This window comes from Tetrao urogallus (assembly GCF_951394365.1).
Source record: "Tetrao urogallus genome assembly, chromosome: 2".
In the NCBI taxonomy this organism is placed as follows: domain Eukaryota; kingdom Metazoa; phylum Chordata; class Aves; order Galliformes; family Phasianidae; genus Tetrao; species Tetrao urogallus.
The window spans coordinates 16,112,961-16,134,455 of NC_136814.1; the positions used below are offsets into that span (position 1 = coordinate 16,112,961).

At 39.7% G+C, this 21,495-nt stretch overlaps 1 protein-coding gene across 1 annotated transcript in view; it reads right to left on the reverse strand.

Moving 5' to 3' along the window:
• Window positions 1-234: 234 nt before the first annotated feature.
• Window positions 235-21,495, reverse strand: part of SOS1 (SOS Ras/Rac guanine nucleotide exchange factor 1) — a gene marked incomplete at both ends in the record, with an annotated part of 43,326 nt that continues 22,065 nt past the window's right edge. The window contains 14 exons of the mRNA XM_079550180.1: window positions 235-729; window positions 2,021-2,139; window positions 3,215-3,479; window positions 3,655-3,771; window positions 5,397-5,569; window positions 6,754-6,871; window positions 7,265-7,427; window positions 7,738-7,857; window positions 8,539-8,761; window positions 9,876-9,979; window positions 10,510-10,632; window positions 11,012-11,093; window positions 15,789-16,444; window positions 17,400-17,527. Coding sequence (XP_079406306.1) covers window positions 235-729; window positions 2,021-2,139; window positions 3,215-3,479; window positions 3,655-3,771; window positions 5,397-5,569; window positions 6,754-6,871; window positions 7,265-7,427; window positions 7,738-7,857; window positions 8,539-8,761; window positions 9,876-9,979; window positions 10,510-10,632; window positions 11,012-11,093; window positions 15,789-16,444; window positions 17,400-17,527 — 2,886 coding nt within the window. The remainder of the gene's footprint in view (window positions 730-2,020; window positions 2,140-3,214; window positions 3,480-3,654; window positions 3,772-5,396; window positions 5,570-6,753; window positions 6,872-7,264; window positions 7,428-7,737; window positions 7,858-8,538; window positions 8,762-9,875; window positions 9,980-10,509; window positions 10,633-11,011; window positions 11,094-15,788; window positions 16,445-17,399; window positions 17,528-21,495) is intronic.

Below are 21,495 nucleotides of genomic sequence, written 5' to 3' on the forward strand. Positions count from 1 at the left end.
ATCTTAGAACAATGTCTTGCATACTAAAACAAGAACAGCGAGTTAACCAGTTCTTCCACTCGAATGTCTGTTTTTGCAATTCCGTTTCTGTACACTGCATTTCCAACTTATTGGAGAGTTTTTAGTGTTTGGCATATACACATCCCAACTCCTTGGCACCACCAGGTTCAGTGCATCCATTGCCAGCAACAGACGTAGCACCAGGAAAACGCAACTCCCAGCGCAGGGGACAGTTCAGGAGGAGTGGGCATTCTGCAGCAAGGGCGGTCCGTCTCGATGCATCGATGGGTGTGTGTGCTCCCTTTTGTAAGTTTTTGGAGGAAGCTTTGGGATATGTTGAGAAGTGCTTTGTCGTGGAGGAACAGGCGGTCCAGCGACAGAATGGAGGTCCACATCTTGTTGTATCAATGGTGGTGATGGAAGATGCCTCCGTGCTACATGTGGAGAAGGTGTCTGAGGGGGAGGGGGAGTAAATGGAGAGGGACTGTTTGGGAAAAAGGTGTTACCAAGTTCGCTTTTTCTCCCCAGTGGTGGAGGCTGGAGGTGTAGTGGTGAGCTAGAGAAAACATCTGGAGTTCGCACAGGTTCTCGTGGTGGTAACACAGGAGGGCTTTCAGGGGGGTCAGAGATGCAGGTCCGGTCAGGCACCGAGTACCTTGGTGAATACACTTTAGAGGTTGGTTGTCTAGGAGGGATTGCTGGCGGGCTGTCCAGGTGCGCAGAAGTAATCTGAGGTACACAAACATTTCATTTAATAGAAGTTTTAGAGTGGCAAAGAACTAGACCCTGCTGTGAAATGGAAGCGGGACTCCTGCCATGCAGACTGATCTATCCACTTAAGCAGGAGACACAGCAAGCAAGTGAGCAATGAAGATGGGGAGTAGCCAAGCAGTGCCTGAAAAATATGTTTCTCAGCATGATGCATGTAGAAAAGACAAGCAGACTAGATGTGTACCAGGGGAGAGCATGGGTATATCAATAATGAGTTAATAGGCAGGGATGCAGGGAGTGAAGATGCATGGAAAGGGAAAAAGGCAAGGCAAGCAGTGATCAGAGCAACATGTTGGTTCCAGATCTGCCTGCTGGGTAGGTCTAGGTATCTTCCACTGCCTCCCAAGTAACAGGCACCAAGGATGGATAATAGGAACCTGGATAATCAGGTATTTCTCCAAGAAAATGAAGAACAAAGAGGGGCAGATGGTGCTGAACAGAAGAAAAAAAATATACTATACTCAGAAGATGGAGCTAAGTAGTATTACTGACGTGAATGGTTCCCAAGCTGCAGTCCACAATCACAGGATAACTGGTTGTCACCACACTAACATATCTATAATGTTTTCAACTGCATTTTGATAGGATCGTGACACATTGAAATCTGTTGGCTGACAACACAGTCACCTACAGTCTGAAAAGGACATCTTGCTTTAGTGATATACAGAAGCTCTCCTGAAAGTTGAAAGGCATATATGCTACAAAGTAATTCTGAGTGAGGTCTTCAAATCTATCCAATTCTCTGTAGCCATCAGCCAACTTCCACTGAAATCAAGAGAAATTCAACACTGTCTACACAAAAGCTAGATTAGCTCACAAATGCAGAAGGAAAAAGTAGCAGCAGCTCAAACAGGCAGGAAAACAGGACAGGCAATCAAGAATGAAAGCAATGAGCAGCACAGCATCCGGGGTCAAATACTGTAATGAATTATTTCAGGGGACTAAGGAGTGCTCATCAAATTCCATCATTACTGTTTCTTCAATTCTTTACCCTAAACCATACAACCCAAAATAATCTTCTACAACATCATGGCAGACAGAAACATCTGCCCAAAGCTTTAAAGGACCTTATCACAGCAGATGAGCAGGCAAGATGGTGAGGCTGAACTGAGCAGGCCTGAAATACGTGGTTGCTTAATGTTTAACATACAGATGTTCAAAAATGCAGTGCTATCTTTAAAAGTTTCTTTTTTCTACAATACTCTCCTCCTTTCTCCTAGAAAAAATGCCCTTTTTAGCTGTAACTTACTTTTGATGGGGAGGATTCAGCTGGAGCAGACTCTGGTCTTCTTCGTGGAGGAACTGGTGGGGGAACATGAGCTTCATCTGAAGTTTTGGTAAAGCTTATGGATGACACAGAAGCAGATCCTAGTGAACACAGAGAGAAAAATCTCAATAATGAGGTTTTGTTCAATACAGCATATTTCCTTTATCATGCCAATAATGGTTCATTAAAGGCAATGTACCTTTGCTTTAGCAAATTATTTGCTCATAAAATGCAGCATGAAGCAAGAAGGTGTTAAAGAAATAGACCACTGAACAGCCACCTGACTTGAAGACTTCAAACTGCTTTTCTGAACTGCGATAACCTCTGTGGCCATTAATTCTTGCACTTTCGTAAGTAATCCTCAAGACCAAAATCCACACCACAAAGCTGTTCTGGTATCACAGCAGCATTAAAACCATATCCTGAACTTGCAGCTGATGTGTCAATCCAACAGTGAAGAAATATCTTCTTATGAAGAAATATTCAGTAAACCAGCTAGGACTCTCAGCAATGCCACTGCACTGCTAAGCAACTTCTGCTTTTATCAAGTTACTTCACCTCTTTGTGGCAACCTGCACAATGTGCAACTAACCCTGTATTTCCTTTGAAAGCCCTCATACATTACAGGGCATTGTGTCCTGTAAAAACTAATGAAAGTACACCATAAAATACAAGCTTCTTTGCATGCTGGTGAAGACAGAAGAAAAATAGTATCATAGGTCTTGATTGATTTAAAGCAGGACAACACAGATTTTAAGTTATTCAGGAAAAACACTCATGCGCCCTGAAACTGATTTGTAATGGCAGGCAGCAGACTAAGTTACCTGCAGAACATTCGTGTCTATTCTCACTAGTCACCAAACACACTCCGCACACACAACTGGCAGCAAATGCTACAAATTGGGACGTACACAAGCAAAGACGACGCATCTTTGTCTTTCTGTTTTAAGTTTCTCCAAAGACATGTAATACCCAACATGCCTAATTCTGCTCAGTTTCTCCCCTTACAACAAGAACTAATAATAAAATGTAGTAAAATACACTTAAGGTTTTTCTTGTTGCAAGGAGACAAAAAGTGATTATGTTTCTATAGTCACTTTAGAAGACTAAAGTTTTACCTGTTTAAGATCACAAAATCTAATACGTAGCCTTCGCACACTACCTACTATCACCTACTTGCATGAAAAGGACTTGAAGGATCCGAGTCAAATACACTGCAGGCATCTGTAGTACTTGAAGTAGCAGAAGCAGGGGGTGGGGTCAAAGGCGTTCGTGGAGAGTTTGGTGCAGATGCTGTAGTTTCTGTCTCACTCTCTGGGATGCGGCTGTAACTAATTTTTCTTGGTTCCTGTTGCAGGGGTGTAGGGTGTCTCATGGTACCTGGCCTTGGATTAGACGGCCGAACACCTGGGGACTTGAGAGGATAGCTGTACTTTTTGGGCTGAAATAACAAAAAAGACAAAAAAAAATTAAAAAAAACGCACCGCCACCAACAAAAAACATCACCAAAGCATAGTTCTGCATTTATGAAGTTAGAGATCTAAGACCACTTCTATCTCTGAAAGACAACTGTAAGCATTTCTGGGGAGAAAATGAAAAAGCACATGAATACTAACAAATCTTGGTGGTGGCTTCACATTTCGTGGCTCTATCTCTAGTGACTTGTTGAACAGATAATCTGTAAATTCTGTCTCCATGCTGCTTCCCATCGGATTCAGGTTTTCAAAAAATCTCTGAAATACAAGAAGGCAAATAAAAATTACATCAACTAAGACATTTCTGTGATGTTTCCATCTACTGTGTAAATGATCGTAACTGTTCCACAGAAAAAACACTCAGGTCAGTAGCAAGGACAGATTTTAAAGCTAGTAAACTTGCATGCTGCCAGTGCGCTTTCAACCCTGTTAGCACTGTGCCTGGCCTGCAGAACTAACTGTGCTAGTACCCTCAGTATTTTATGCAGGGCAAAAATCAGAACCGGTTAGCCTAAACGCCCTCAGAAGAAGTTGTACAGTCTATCCCTACACTAATGCACAGCAAGACTGCTCTCAGAATGATTTTGTCAAACTCTGCGGAGGAAAAAATACCAAAAGATCTCATGAACACCAAAGATCATGCAGAACAAATGCAACCTCAGATAGAACTGTAAGCATCATCACCACCAATATATGAAGTGCACATAGTGTTGCCAGGTAAAACCTGTAAATGTAAAGGAAATAACAGAGGAAGAAAGAGACAACTGGTCTGACTCCAAACATGAGACTGACTGAGGACAGTGAGAATCTGGCAGTTTCTGTTCCTGTTTAGAACTGACCAAGATCTATTATCACAGAATCACAGAATTGTAGGGGTTGGAAGGGACCTCCAGAGATCATCAAGACCAACCCCCCTGCCAAAGCAGGTTCCCTACAGCAGGTCGCACAGGTAGGCATCCAGGCAGGTCTTGAACATCTCCAGAGAAGGAGACTCCACCACCTCCCTGGGCAGCCTGTTCCAGTGCTCCGTCACCTCACTGTAAAGAAGTTCTTGCGCATGTTTGTGCGGAACTTCCTATGCTGCAGTTTCCGGCCGTTTCCCTTTGTCCTATCTCCACTCACCACTGAAAACAGTCTGGCCTCGCCATTCTGCCCCCCACACCTTAGATATTTATAGACCTGGATCAGGTCCCCTCTCAGTCTTCTCTTCTCAAGGCTGAAAAGACCCAGTTCACTCAGCCTTTCCTCATAGGAGAGATGCTCCAGGCCCTTCACCATCTTTGTGGCCCTCCGCTGGACTCTTTCCAAGAGATCCTTGTCTTTTTTGTACTGGGGAGCCCAGAACTGGACGCAGTACTCTAGATGAGGCCTCACCAGGGCAGAGTAGAGGGGAAGGATCACCTCCCTCGACCTGCTGGACACACTCTTTTCAATGCACCACAGTAAGCCATTGGCCTTTTTGGCTACAAGGGCACACTGCTGCCTCATGGCCAACCTGTCATCCACCAGGACACCCAGGTCCCTTTCCGCAGAGCTCCCCTCCAGCAGCTCATCCCCCAACCTGTACTGGTGCATGGAATTATTCCTCCCCAGATGCAAGACTCTACACTCGCTTTTGTTAAACCTCATCCGGTTTTTTTCTGCCCAGTACTATTGACCAGTACCTCAACAGCTGAAATTAACCCTCATCTCCTTTCCCCTCTCCCCCCCAGAAAACAAAAAATCTGCAAGCATGGAGATTACTTCCTTTCTTACAGACTTGACAGAAATGTTAATGCAGACTTTTTGCTTATTTCTAATGCAGTTGATCTTATGGCCTATCAGTCGGCATAATCACATACAAGTACCTCAGTGCGCAGACACATGGAAATGATGTCACTTACCCTAATGTCAAATTCTACTCTTAAACAATATGGCTGGTTCTGGTACTGTTGTATCTCTCCAGTTATTTCAGCTACTTTTCTTCTCTTGCTGAAATTTATGAGTTCTTTTCCATGTCGCTTTAGAAATTCAGGATTGCCTTCTTCTGTCTTTAAAATGTTAGTTAAGTAAATTCCTGGGAAGAACACAAAGGATTCTAAATACATAGTGCACAACAGAGAGGAAAGGTATGGATGGAATACAAATAATTCTTAAATAACTTAATTTCTGTATTTTGATTACTTAGAAGTATTCTCAATTGGGTTCTGTAAGAGTCAGAGTTCATTTTGAAAGCAATAATTTAAATAGTTTAATATGCCTTCTCCTGAAATCTGCCTTTTGCATCAAAATTTTAAAGTCTTTGCATCTTTCCACAGTTTAGGAAGCTTACACAACTGAACACTACAAGCATTCTGCAACACAAGAGTACACTGAAGTGCTTTACTCTGCCTCAGTTCAGCTCTACTACATGAGAGACCCTGGATAAGCTCAAAAAATTTATTTCAATGTTTTATTCTTCTGTTCTACTCCTGCCTTCATAATTACATCACATTGTGATGTTAAAAGAGAAAAGAGACTTCTCAAGTCCATAAACGACCTGTGGAGAACAGCCATTACGACCCTTCCGAGCACAGCTTAAGAGAAGTGTAACTCTCCACTTGTGGTCCTGCTAACCTACTTATCTCTGAAGCAGGACAGAAGTTTTCTTAGTTGACCTTGTATTTCTCTGCAGAACTCTAGAGTGCATCTTCCCCAAATCTCTAAAATGCTAAAAAAGCTATTAAAATAATTTTCTTTCATTTCTGGCCTGATGTCTATGCTGGACAAGAACAAGTACTGTGAGAATCAGAAATGATCAGCAACAAACATCCAAGCAGCTTGCTACAGAACAGAAATGCTATTTGCACAATTCTTTGGAGGTGTTGAGCATCAATATTTCTAAAAGTGCCCATCTTCCACTTAAGGCAGTTATGGTCATGACACAGTTCAAACTGCACTTAAGGTAAAAAAAAAGAAAAAGAAAAAAAAAGAAAAAAAAAGAAGCACAAATATAAATATGGAATTCCAGGTAAACTTATTTTTCCCACAAATAATATCTGCAATCAATAGTCAATTTAACATTTCTTTCACATAAAGGCAATTAATGATTTTTCTCTTACAGTCAGTCCTGTTGCTAGTTCAAGCAAGCCAGGGAAAATGCTTTGATGTCTGGGCAACTGAAATTCAAACCTGAATATCCTGTTAAAACTGACTTCTCACTGTTGGTCACAATACTTTCCAAATGCACAACGCAGCTCACTGAGAAACACAGGTACATACCAAAAAAAGGCACACAAGGAGGATTAATGGACCTGAGTTTTGCCAAGTATTTCTTATAGTGATCCTCACTCAGTTCATAAGCTTCTTCTAAAATCTTCTTCTGACGACTCGGAATTTGCTAAAGAGAGAGATGAAACAGGCTCTTGTGAAGACAGTGTAACAGCACAGCCCAGCAACAATCATGAGTGTAGTGGCCTCCCACTGATGCTTAAGTCAGTGACCATGAGGACAGTGCCCCACTATCTCAGTAGCTTTTTCTACCTTAAATGAGGATTGATTTCTAGCTTCTGAAACCAAGAAAAAATAAATGGGTAAAAAAACCCCTTCCTTTTACATCCTAAATGATTCTGGTTTTTTTGGGGGGTGAGGGAGAGGGACAGGGAGGGGAGGGCAGGAAGGGATTTATCTTCCCTGTTCCTTCAATGAAGGACACACTTCACAAAGATTTCTAGTTAGCTACAGTGTACTGCATTACCCTTCTACACCAAGAATGGAAAACAATCTACTGTACCTCAAATGTGTGATCCAGCCTATACACTGCTGCAGAATTCATGGCACTGACAATCTCAAGGACGCCATTGAAGTTGTTTAGCTCTTGAAAAACTTGCAGGATTTCAATTATTCGGCTCACTACAATTACTCTTTCCTCTAGGTTTTCTGTTTCTACAATGCATCTAAATAAACAAGAACATTTAGTTTTGTGCTGAACTGCTTTTGAGTTTTTTAAAAGCAAATATGAATTTGTAACAAAAACAAGTATGAGAGGTGTATCAAATTATTTGGCGCAGTTTTGAACATTTTTAGAATAAAGACTGCTTCTAAGAATAAAGACTAAAAAGGCTGAGATTGTTATAATAATAAAATTCTTTCAGGGAACACATGTAGCATCCAAACATCACGATCTAGAATTTTTCACAGTATACTTTCAAATCTATTGTAAATGTTTAGTAATGGAGTACATGCAGACTTAGGAAAGTCACTTACTTTTCAAACCACAAAGTAAGATTAGTTGTATGCCTTATCATTTTGAGAAGATTGGGAGAATTAATTTCTTTATCTTCCTTTGTCCACACACTTCCAACTAGTTCAGATGGCTGCACAGCTCTAGAAAAGCAGACACATGCATTAAAAAATGCGATTACAGGCATGAAAAAAGATATTTTTCCAAACCCTTTTTACTTCCAGGGAACTTGAAATTAGTACTTGGAACTGAATTCTCAGTTCCATCTATGATCTCACATTCAACATGTGACTTGGGTGAGTGGTATGTTTGGTTGGTTTTCTTAGTATGTAAATATTTTTCAATTTATATTGACTATTAATCACCTCTGTTCATCTAAATGTAGAATGAAGTCCACATCCCATTCACCACAATAAGATGTGAGCTCCCAGCACCAGAATGACCTCTCACAGACATATGATGAGATCTGACATGTTCCATAACTTACTTCACAAACTAGGATATGAAGAAAACTGATTTAATTCATATTCATATTCTCAAAGATTGATCTAGTTGGAAAGTATCAGGAGAATTGTGCAGCACAGTGCAACTAATAGTACGCATCAGCCGTTCCATGTTGAACTGGGGAGGGTAAGACTGACTCAGGTAATGGCTTTAAGATTTTTGTTTTCTAAAAAAATAACAAATTAATATACAGTATTGGTGAAGTCCCTTGACCTACCGGGGGGCTTCACAGCAGGGGACCGCAGAAACAATTTCATGCTGGAGGATATTTTGTGGTTTGTTTTTTTTTGTCCATGTGTTTTTCAATGGAGGAAAGTTACCTGTAAAAATCTGACTCAAGTAAAGTGAGCTGCCGAGCAATTTCAATTGGATGCAAAGTGAGCAAGTCAAAAGTCTCTGTGTGTCCTGGTTTGCTTATGTGCCATTCGATCGCTGGAGGCGGGCTTTCAAAAGTAATGTTGTGGCTTGGCCCAATGGCTTGTGCCTGCTTTTTCCGGTTGATTATCTTTGTGATCGATTCAACCCATTTCTTCATTGCTTTGCCTGGCGGAGACAAAATTACTTCTTAGTTACTCTTACTGCTGCTTTTTTCAACGATGTCTGTATAACTGGATGTTTTCAGTGCAACTCTCTCCCCCAGTACAGTAAAGCTACCCAACTCTTTAGAATTGCATACATGATATTCCCACACAACTCTCGAAACTTTCAAATATATAAAGAAGAATCCCTCAAAAGTCAATGCTAAGCACGACCAGCTTGCCCAGGCACAATTCAGAACACCTCAAATAAGGCTCCTGCTCTTCAGTGGTATTTTTATTTTTTTGACTTTACGAGTTTATGGAAAATAACTTTTTTTTTTTTTTTTTTGGCCAAAGTGCACTTCTGTGAAAAACCTCCACTTCACACTCTTGGCAAGAGTACTTGCTTACCTCAGATCACAAAGGACAGAAGAATGAAGAGGGAGAAGCTTCTCCCTCAATCACATCTATCTTCAAAACAGGGAATTAAGTCCAAAGGACAAATGCCTATTTAGCCCTACAGGCTAAGAATTTTACACATTCGATGGCAATTTCATTGAAAATTTACAAGTAATTGACATTCAACTAGCTGGTTCATTTTCTACTCCTTCTTGGCTTAAGAAGCACTGAAGACTTTTCCAGTGCAGTTTTTTCCTACAAATTATTCCTGTAGTTGTTCCAGTTGTTCTTGCAGGGGAACAGAAAAGACCTGTACAAGATGATCTGTAGGCCTGGCATGGAGGGCTGTGAAATAGTTGAGAAATCCTTGTTTTAACAAAATAGTGGTCTCTACTGCCAAACATGCACAAAGTATTACACCTGTGTACAGCTTACGAGGACGGTCAAAGCAATTATTCTGTCCTGAGCACCACTCAATTCTAATTATTTTTCATAGGCTTCAGTCACCTTATTGGATAGAACTTACAATTAAGGATGTAAATAAAGTATTATTTCTTTTGAACAGAGGTCAGACTTTCAAGACTAGGTTTTGTTTTGAGGTTTTTCATGCTTTTTTTTTTCCCCCTCAAGTATTTAATAAGCAGAAAGTTATGTTTTTCTTTATCCAGACACTGAAAGGAGAAGTGATTCCATTCCATACGTATGCTTTAAGATAAACACAAATAAGACAACATAAATACCTCGTACTGTTCCAATGAATTCCTCCAAACGTTGCAGAAGATCTGCATCTCTTTCAAAGTCATAGAAGTGGTGCTCTACCCAATGTCGACATACATTTAATACTCTGCAAAAATAAAGCATCAGTCCACAACGTGGCCTATCTTCATGTCTAGCATTTCAAAACTTTTGGAAGTCAAGGGTTCACAGAAAATCAGAAATAGGAGAACAAATGGAATCATTCTACTGCCCACATTTCACCAGCTAAAGACATGTTTTACTTTAAAGAAGCCACAGTAATGTTATGATTCGTTAAAAAAAAAAAAGTTTAAAATGTTCTCTGCATAATTTTTTCAGGAAAGCTATGCCTCGCTGAAAGATTCTGTAAAAGCCTCCAAGCCATGACTACTTGAAATGGAGTGGCACATCTATGGTTTAAAACTCAGGAAAAGCCTTTACCGAGGCCTTTCATGCCATGAATTCAAATTCCCACCAGATTTTAAGGAAGCAAAGCCAAAACAGCTGACTGACCCCTCTGTTTTGTCCAACAAATCATCTACAAGAAAGGCTATCAAAAAAAAGCCCCTGCAGCCAAAATTCTGGTATTTAACAAACTTAAATGGAAGCCACTTTTGTTCCCATTGCTACAGTACTCACCGTAGCTGCACAGGTTGAATGTACTCCTTTCTAAATCTTTTTAGCTCAGCACTGAGAGGTTGGTCTCCATTCTCCATAGCAATACGATCAGCTTCTGTTGGCTCAGGTTCTGGAATTTCAAATCTAGCACAAGAGATGGGGGTAAGCACCAATCACATCACCTATTACACTGATCTTGCTCATATGAATAAATGGTGATAAAGATAACTTGAAATTCAGATGGTTTCCACATGTCAGGATTTTATTTTTTGGTAACCATAGGAAAATCAACTAAATTCAATAATAATACAGATTTCATAGACAAAATTGTACATCCAAATAATCCTAAAACTTCTGGATACAGCTGCATTTTACCTGCATTCCTTGGTACCCTTCAATCTTTGACAACTGCTTAAAAATTGTTTGGAATGGAACGAAGCCAACCAGAAAAGTCTTACAATTCTTCTCCAAGTCAAAACCAAAACAAATAACGCACTTCATTTGAACAACACCAGTGGCATACCTTTCTATTAGCAGACTCAACAACTCCTGGGGTTTACAGAAGGATCTGTACGTTGTGAGAAAAGTCCGAACAAAGTTGGGATCTAAGAGAAAGAATAATTTTATGCTCATGTCAGCAATTCTCTAGTGTTTTATATTAAAAATAACCTGAAGTCAAACTATATCCTTTGAAATTAAGGATGTTAGCCTATAAAACTTACAGAGAAGATAATATAAAATAAAACTGCTTTGGTAACAATCCGGAATCAAAATAGCAATAAAAAGTAGAACTCAAAAAGTAATTTTAATTCTGATTGAAAAACATAAAACTGACTTCTTCTCCCTTCCATTATTAAAAGACTGGATTTCTTTTGAAATACTCTGAAAACATTAAATAGATGAGTTTATGAGCCATCTAGTAAACAACTTTGTTTTTTGACAAAAGTCATGATAAAATAACTCAAAAACTACAGCAGGTAACTTTGCATTGGATAGGAATGGTGTAACTCTGGCATGGAGATTGTTTCCCTCAAACTGGTACAACTCATGCCCAGCTCATGTCTGCTAAGGAAGGTGAGGTATTTTTTCAGTTATACCAGGTTCATTTTACTTCAAGAAAACAAACAGACTTAACATACACTGATTACGTACTAGTTTTAGATATTCAAAATAGTTTTAATAACAAAGTAAGAATTGAAAACAGAAAACCAAAGCATTTCCCTTAATTACAAAAGCAAACCTATTTGTTTTCGAGTGTGAGGAAATACAGTGACAGCTTGCTGGCACTACACAGAGCTGACTTGAAAAAGGTCAACGTTGCTATCACTGAAAGTTAATGAGCAGGTTACAGTGGCTTTGCACATTAAACATGTATACAGATTTTATAAAAACCAAACCAAATTTTCTAATTTTTCTCATACAAAGTGGCTGAATAGTGTACAGGACTTGAAACAGGAGCCCTTATAACCTGTAATGCAAGAAGAAACGCTGCATTATATCACCTAAGTTTACACATCATATCAAACTTGTTTCATGACCTTGACAAAAATCCTCTCTAACCATTCATGTTGTCCATCATGAACACTCTGCCTTTTCTGAAACCTCGTGGTGCCCTTCACTGAGGCAGCAGTTTGCAGAGACACACTGCACAGATGAGCCATGCCTTGTGTCACCCAGCATTTCCTAGTATTTCTGTCGTATGCTAATTCCTATTTCCTGAACAATACATTGGCTAGTCTGCTTTATCATCTTTGTTTCCTTCATTACTCCTTTTTTCTTAACATAATAGCTCTGCTTGAAACTGCACTTTTCAAAGGCCAAGCTCCAAATCCTTTTGCATAAAGAACATTCTGTCTCCATCCTCATCACAAAACTACATGATTTTTCATGTCCTAAAACCCAAGTACATAACCAAATACAGTCGCTCACATTTTCACAGCTTGCATTCTGCAGACTTCATCCACCCTAAATGGTGTTTGTCTGTTCGAAAGAGAAGCAAACCCTGAGTCATGCCTATTGTTATTTACAGGTATACTCAATGTCTAAATCCACAATACATACTGAATTTCAAATGAAGTACCTCAGAAAATCAAATCTAACCTTGTTATCTCACTAGCAAAATCTGCAACTCAAAACAGCGTACAATATATGAGCAAGTGTTAAAAAACAATACAGACAACACTAGTTAGTCAGGATGTCTGCTCATGTGATAATTCTCTCTTCAATACAGCCCATTTTAAAGCTAAAAAAGAACAATAACTTGTTCTACAAGGATTTATAAATAATCACCCTTGAATTCCTTAAGAAAGGAAACGGACACTATGATGACGCACAAGCGCTCTTAACATATCAAAGCTTTAAAAATAGAAGAGCACTGCTCTATAGATAAAAAAAATGCCCTGAGTTTCCAATCTTGGTACCACCTAACCTAGCTGCTATTAAGTTAAGTATCAGGAAAAGGAGGAGATACTAAACACAGAGCACACTAAAACTAGTAAAATCCACCACAGTATGCAAATGGCACGAGAATTTGAATTTCCAATGGCAGGGCTGCTTCCCTCAGGTTGAAATACAAGGAAAGCTATTGTGCTGGGGAGCCTCCTTCCCAGCTTGGCTGCTCCAGCCCAGGGCTATGTGGACAGCCTGTCTTCCCTTCTCGGGGGCTGGATCCCAGCAGAGCGGCTGTGTTACGGCTCAGCTGCCAGGGACTCTCTATTCCACAACGAAACAAAACAATCTGCTGAAAAGCTGTGCCTCGTCTTGGACGTGAGGGAGGAAAAGCAAAAGGTCAAACACACCTACCTACTGTCTCATGTGGATCTTTACATAGGACAGAAAAGCAGAGATATGACCAGAGTGCTCTCTGACTTCAATAATCAACTACCCTCAACTTCAGCTACTTCCAACAAATCAGCACAACCTCTGCGATTACACCTGTGATTACTCATTATAAGAACATCTTAGCAAAGATTCACAGCTACACCAAAAAATTGTCTTTGGACAGATCCAGAACTAGACTAACAGTGCATCTGAGATCAGACATCGAAGAAGTCAGGTCTTGCCATTCTGGCCTAAGTCAATGCTCTTCTTTTAAGATGACAATCCCATATGCACAACCCTACTCTGGTGCAAAAAAAGAAACAACAATCTGCAGCTCTGTGGTTACGTACCACAGGGATAACCATTTTCCTACATCTCAAAGCAGAAGAGAAGCTCTGCACTCAGTTATGTATGTACACAACAGCTAAAGGGTTACTATGGAAAGTGGTTGACCTCCTCACTGCATCTCACAAAATGCAACAAAACACCAAATGATTTATGTAGGAAATGGACCTCATTTCCTGTACAGGAGCCTTTTTTTTTTTTTTTTTTTTTTTTTTTGCTGAGTCACTAAATCTCTATTCCTTTGTTTCCCTGGAAAAGGCAGCAAAGAACAGTTAGAACAACTACATTTCACCCCCATAGAAAACTAGCTCTAAGAAAGAAGGCACATAATGAAAGATAAAGATCTGGAGAAAGGACACACAACCTAGCAACTCAGCGGCAGATCCATGCATGTCGTTCTTACATCTCTAAGGTTACAAAGATAAGCTAAATTCATCACAGGACAACCTGTTTATTCTTTTTTTTTTGGGGGGGGGGGGGGGAAAGGGAGAGGGGAAGGGGGAGTATGTTGAAGCGCTTCCAACTATCTTGCAGTACCCATATTGCTGGGTCACATCACACAATGGTTATGTTTCAAGCAACCCACTGAGGCTTTATTAAGATCAGGGATTTAAGTGTCTGCAAGAATGCGGTTATCTTGCATGTCAAATGCAAGAAGCAACACAAAAGCCACATGTTCTTCAAAAACAGGCATCCCTGCTGTTTTAAGGAACTACAGAAGACAGCTCACAGCTCGCTGGACAGACAATGCACAGAGAACCATTGCCGGCGCCCAGGCCAGGGGTACAGCGAGAATCCTCTGCACATGGAAAGGGCAATCTTCCATGGGATCAAGCTGCCCAAAGTAGAGGGAATGCATACAAGGGCGTTAAAAGAAATACTCCTCCTAGCATCTCTTTGCCAATTACAATTTTAGCTTTTTAAAATAATCCTCCTCCTTTCTCTAGGGCAGAATTGTTCTACTTTAACTTCCAAAAAGATTAAATTGTGTTATAAATCATGCCTGTAAAATCTGAAACCAATGGCTTAAAGTTGATAAAGTTAAAAGAAAATGAAGTCAGGCACAAAACTGCTCTGGTAAAAACTGCCAGCAAGATATTGCATTTATGTTTCTAATAAGTGATAGTAAAGCTAAGCTGAAGTGTGGAGAAGGGCAATAAAAGCAGCAAACAGATTTATTTGCAATCACTCAAAAAATAAAACAAAAAAGTACTATCAGACACTAATTATATTCTGCTTCTTCTAAACAAATATTCCTGCTCCATTCTGGAATTCATTTTCCATTTTCCAATGTCAGAGTAAGGATGGACAGACAGAAAAAAAACTACTGCTGAACAGGTGAAGTACTTACACCAAGCTGCATAAAGATTCAGAATAACTGCCCATAGAGGAAGAATCAAAGATGAAAAAGATTGAGGGGGGAAAAAAAAAAAAAGCCCGTGCTTTTCAGCACTGCTTAGAAAAATCCTGGAAAACTACGAAGAAAGACTAGACATGCTGAGGATGGACTGGATGAGCCATTCGCTTTCACCCTTAATGCCATTCATCACACATGAATGTATCTTCAACACAAGCAGAAACCTTTACACAAAAATTCTTAATTCAAATCCTCACTTAAATTATGACAAGGCAAAAATTACTCAAGCGACTGCTTCAAGGAAGCTGTTATTTGACCTACTTGTTACATGCCAACACGAACACAGGCAGTAACTCACAAAGTACAACCCTTAACTGAAGAAACAGAGCCCACAGTTCTCACCTGCAGTGCTAGCACTGCGTGTGCCATCTCGCCTCAGAAATCTCGAGGGAAGGCAATTCTTGCAGCCTGGGGCCTACAGGAAAACGTACTGTGTGGAGCTCCTGCTGGATCCTGCCCCCCGCCATCCCATGCATGAGAATAACCAGACACGTGCAAATCCCACTACGGTCAGTCAAACTACTTTTCAGTTTTTCAGCTGCTTCAGCTACAGAGGTGCAAATTTAGAATTCCAAACCTGAACTCAAAAAGCATTTCAGAATATGTACAATGCAAAGCGTGTTTGTTTTCTACATATGGTATGCAGTTTGTTGTACGTAATACGGAAAACAAGAAGCATAAACTAATTGTCACCTGTTCTGGTTATGAAGTGCCTCACCTGCATACATGTGGTAAGTCAGCCTCTCAATAAGTTTGACAACAGTTCCTGCCTTGATGATGGGGATTCCAGATTTGGGCTGCATGTTTTCTTCAAACACAATATTCTCTTCTGAGTCAGGTTCTGCAAATCTGTAAAGCTCGGGATTTGGAAATCTCATCTGCTCCTCTTTTTCTTCCTGCAGCATTGTTACGTCCAACATCCTTTCTAGCGTGCTTCTATATTGCAAAGATATCAACGCTGCCATCCAGTTATTTTTCTCTTCAGCTGATTTAGCAGCAAAAATAACACTGTTCTCATCTTTTAAGATGATTTCAAAAGCATGTCTGTACTCATTAGTGTCGTCTTTATCATTGATCTGTACCTTTCGCATGAAGAACTTTTCTTTTAGACGATATTCTGCATTGCTAGCACCAGGAAGCCTTGGCTGGCCGTGATTTGACTTACAGCAAATCATCAAGCCATCAAATAGAAATATGTGTCTCTCATGTTTTGCTCCAACGCGTGTGAGCGTTCCTTCCATGATGAACTCATTACAGCACTGTCCGATGTCCTTACCCTCCCAACCATCGATATTTTTTTGGATTTCATTCATTTTCTTAATTGCTAGCTGTTTCCCCTTCATCTGCTGAGTATAGAATCGGCACGCAGATTCACTTCAGAGCAGGATGAGAAAAAGGCAGCTTATTAGTATGCACATATTTAAAAACACAGCCACCACTAACATCAGAAATACAAGATAATCTTTCTGAGCAGTGAAAACCCCACTGAGAATGTAGTTTAAGCATCCAGGATCAGGATCTTCTGAAAGCAGCACTACAAGGCTTGATGAATGTTTTTGTAAGTAATCCATCTGAGTGTGTTTTTAGCTTCTATGCAACACATGTTCTACCTAAATGCAGACAGCCAGAGCAAGAAAGCTGTCAGTGCTTCCTAGCCTAACACATCACTCATTTCCATAGCTGACAAATGATTTTAGAATGCATTAATTTGAAAGAAGCATATAAAGAGATAATGAGTTGTTAAATTCATTCGTGTCCGAGCCCAAAGATTACACTTTGCAGTAGAGAACTTGTTTAGCAAAGAAAATGCTGAAATAATTTTCATAACAAAAGCAATATTTAAACAACAGGTTAAAAAAATACTAGCATTAAATCAAATGGCAGACAGTTTGATCCAAGAATTTACTACAATCGTTCTACTGATTACTCCATTATCCAGCTATAATTTTAACTAGCTGTTGTATATAAAGCTCTTCAAATTACTTTAAGTAGTTTCAAATCCAGGAACAGTCCCTTCTAAGCACATGTAAATGCTCTTTTAAAATATTTTCAGATTGATATTTATTATCTGAGTATGACTAACCTGCAAACGTTGTAGCTTTCAACTGAATTTTCACAAGGTCTCAACTACGAGTATGGAGGGACACAGAGAAATTTGAACGGTTTTAAAACAATAACAAATTATCTTGGCTTTGATGTCACTTCCTCTGAAAAAGCAGGCTTGTCACAAACTATTTTGTTCATTGTTTACTAAAAGAGGAAACTGGGAGCCCTAGATTTAAAGCAAAGCACTAAGAGCAGAAAGCAGGAAAAATGGAACCGTGTTTACCTAAGCCTTCGTTTTGCAAGACTTTTGGAGCATATCCGTTCCATACTGCTTTGAAGATTCAGTAGGGCTGTTATTGCTTGCTTCAAGCACTCCTTATCCTCTTCATCCTCACTTTTTTCTTCTAGTTGCTGTGAACATTGGAAGTCAGATACAGTAAGTACCACAAGCATTTTGATATGCACAAATCCCAAAGTTCGACATAGGAAGAACAAATCCAACCACTTGACGATTTCGCATGTTCCTGTTTGCTACTAAAATTAACAGAATAACCAGAATTACTGATACAGGCAAGAGAGACAATTCTTTAGTTAGAGCTCAATCCCAGTTAAGGCAAGAGCAGAATTCACCAGTCCCCCACACACAAACAAATTGAGTTTTTTTTTATACCACAAAACTACTTTGGTTCACCTCTCATTTTCAAAAAAGAACGCAGTAGATGTGTCACCTCTTACAAGGGCTGAGGGAGGAAGGAGATTTGTTTGTGTACAGTTCTCGTGTACAGATTTGCTTGTGTGCAGTTCTATGACATGAGATTAATTGTCTTTAACAATTTATTTTTGGAACACAACCACCAGACCAACAACTCTTATCCCTCCTTTGCTCAGTAGTTTGTCATGATTTTCCTCTCTGACTTTTAACGATAGAACATGTGAAAGCCTGTAAGAAACTACCACTTCCCTCAGCTACACTGCCTACATGCTTACTAACACAGCACAGGATCAAATACACAACTACATTCATGCCTCTGTTTACTAACACGACCTTCCTTAAAAGGACAAAGCAACACATTTATAAACTAAAACTACAGTAAAAGGGTTAAAACTAATATTTTGTACTTAACTACAGCTATGACATGAGTTGTACAGGACAAGTTCTACTATGTTTTTATACTTAAATTTTTATACTTCCACCTTAAATCTTGCAGTCTACACACTGAAGTGTTTCACTTTATAGTGAGTGAAAAAAATGACCGCCTACAGCTGCAGCTTAGACATAACCCTTGTTATCTCATCAATTATTTACAGAATTAATGGGTTTCAGACTACCACACCACCAAGAATTGGCTCCACATAACTGAAAGATTTATTTTGGCAGAAGAGGTAAAGTGATTAGATTAACAGACATCCTTGGAAGTAGTACAGAGGTGCCACTTGCATCCAGAGAAAAACATAAATATTGTCTCCTAACACCCAATAAAACACAACATGCCCACAACTGACATTTGAATGTGTCAGCTAACATCATTATTTTTTTCCCTGACCAGAGTTCATTATTCAGTACAACAGCTATCAATGCCACACCACGCTTTATTTGCACTTTTTAGCCATCATGATAACCACAGCATTTATTCTAGGCAGCTCTGGTTCACGAGCACAATCTGCCATGCTTTTGCCCTAAACAGCATTAGCCACGAGCGCCTAATTATTAGACAAGCACTAAAACAACAGAACAGCACAGCCTTTGCTCCCAGAAAGCCCTAAGGGAATATATAACTCCAAGTCCACTTTCATCATATTCTGCTCTCTGGATTTACCATGCAGGTAACACCTTCCCTTTACGTCAGTTGTGCGTTTAGAAAGGATCTCAGACAAATGACGTAGGTGCAGCAATGAAAACAGAAAGCCAGAAAAAAAGCTAAGAAAAAAAAGTATAACCTCACCATTCCCACTCAGGAGTTCAAAGGAGGCTCTTCATCTTGAGCAATGACTTAAATACCCCAATCAAACAGGGAGGAGAAAGTACCCTAGCATAAAGCAGAATAAAAATAGTCCAGGCTGGATATTAGGAAGAAATCTCTTCCTGGAAAGATTGGTGATGCACTGGCACAGGTTGCCCAGGCAGGTGGTAGAGACACCCTGAGGGAAGGGTTCAATATGTGTGGAGATGTGGCACGGTTAGTGGGCATGAAGGGGATGGGTTGATGGTTGGACAAGATGCTCTTGTACCCTACGGGAGAATTCCTTAATGATATGCCAGCTCCGTGCTGCTCCCTTGTCCTTGAGGACAGAATCCCACGGGATTTTACTAACAACGTTTCTCCATCCTGATCCAATGGAAGCAACCTATTTCTCCAACTGTGTGTACAAACTCAGCCTAAGTCCAATTATTGTAATTATACTCCAGATTTAATATTTATAAAGAAGCATTTAGAAGCATGAATTACCGGCAGACTAACACAAATGGCAAATCATAAGGTGCTCTGAAGACACTCCTCAGGAACAAGGAAATGAAACCTGAAAGTTTTATTTTCTGGCTTTATCTAATTACCACGAGCAGTTACCAAAAACAGTTCTTTGTCAAAACTAAGGTAGAATTGCAGCTATGTCTTTCACCTTACCACTGACCCTCAGACACTTTGGAACAAGAGATCATAGGAAGTGAAATGGCAACACTGGAAATGCTTGCAAATTCCTCTGCAAGTCTCACTGACATTTGTGTAGACATACAGTGCCCCCTAACGAATGAAAAAGGTAGATGCTAAGAAGCATGACTTTCTTCAAAGATAACAAGACGTGGAAGATGAGGTATTTTGCTGCAAAATACATGGACTAGGTACTATTTATAAAGCCAGTTCCAAAGTTACGAATGAGATCCTTCTATACTGCAAATTAAGACTATAGTCCTTTCTCCTAGCCTGTCAGGGACATTCATGCAAAAAAAAAAAAAAACCCAAAGAATGAAAACATATCTGCATATGATGAAATATAGCAATACTAGTAAGTGTCATGAGGGGTACAAACTAGAACACTGCTTCCCTGGGAAACTAATCTAAATCGAATCACTGCTACTTACGATCTACAGGTTCCCTGATTCATCTGAGGTGAGATGACCACATGTAAAAGACAACAGCACAGAGGAGGCAGACAACTCAAAGCCCACAGAGACTCAACAAAACACATGGAAAGCCAGCAAAGGGAACCTGATCTGTAGTGCAATCTCAGTGCCTCTTCTGTAGTGTAATGCTACTTGAGTGAGCAACTCAACATCCATGGCAACTTGAAGGATGCCAACACAAATGACTCCAGCTTCTGTTCTAGTGCCTCATCACTTCTGGCAGTGCTCCATGAGAACGAGGGACCAACTGAAAGGTAATCCTGAACCAAAACTTTTATGAGCAGGAATAAAAAAGAAGCAGTAACAAAACAACCAGGCTTCTCCTCTTAGAAACACAGGCTGATAAATTTGCTAACGCTCTGCTATAAAACAATTCTAGAAGCCAGTTTTCTTAACATAACTGATTTCCCGAGAGCTCCCCCTGAATTTACAGTTCCTACAAATAATTGCAGATCAGCCCAAAGCAGTAGCATTCTGGGAAACAGGTGCTTTCCCATCCAGAGATCTCTCTACTGTTTAGAAACCAATGAGAAATCATCTGCAAAATCAAGTAGGAAAAATCACAGGTGACACTACATTTCTGGAAAATACAGTCTACAAGGTAATTCACAGTTGATGTAGAAGGGACACTCAATACTCTTGAACACGCATCCACAGCTGTTACGTGTTGATTTCAAAAATCATTTTTCTTCCATACAAACCCAGACAATCTTGAGCACAGCGCAATAAAAATATACATACATGTAACTTTACTTAGATTTGCATTATAGCAAGAAGCTTATTTCCAATAACAATGGAAGAACTTAATATATTATCAAAACAACAGTAAAATCTTTTTCTCCTGCCAAAATTTATTAGTTAGGAATTCCCATTTTAAAATTTAAATTATCTAATCTTCTCTAAACATGTCCAACATCAAACCCCATATACTAGGTAATTAATTTGAAGAAGTCCAGCATTTTCTTGGAGGTACATACTGAAAAACAGAGAAGCAAAAAAGCACTTGTCTGATTTCACAACCAGTCTTAACTCTCACTGTTAACATGCGCTCAGCCCATTGAGTAAAGCATGAAAACAGAGGAAAATATGCATCGCCTGAACTTCTACTGCAAACATCCCAATACTTGCACAGCTTGACTACATGACTTAAAGCAGATCTGCAAGGTACATGGAAGGTATCAAACTCCACTTGAGTCCAAAAAAACAAGATGATTTGGGTTGAAGAGAGAATCATAGCATCACAGAACCATAGAATGGCCTG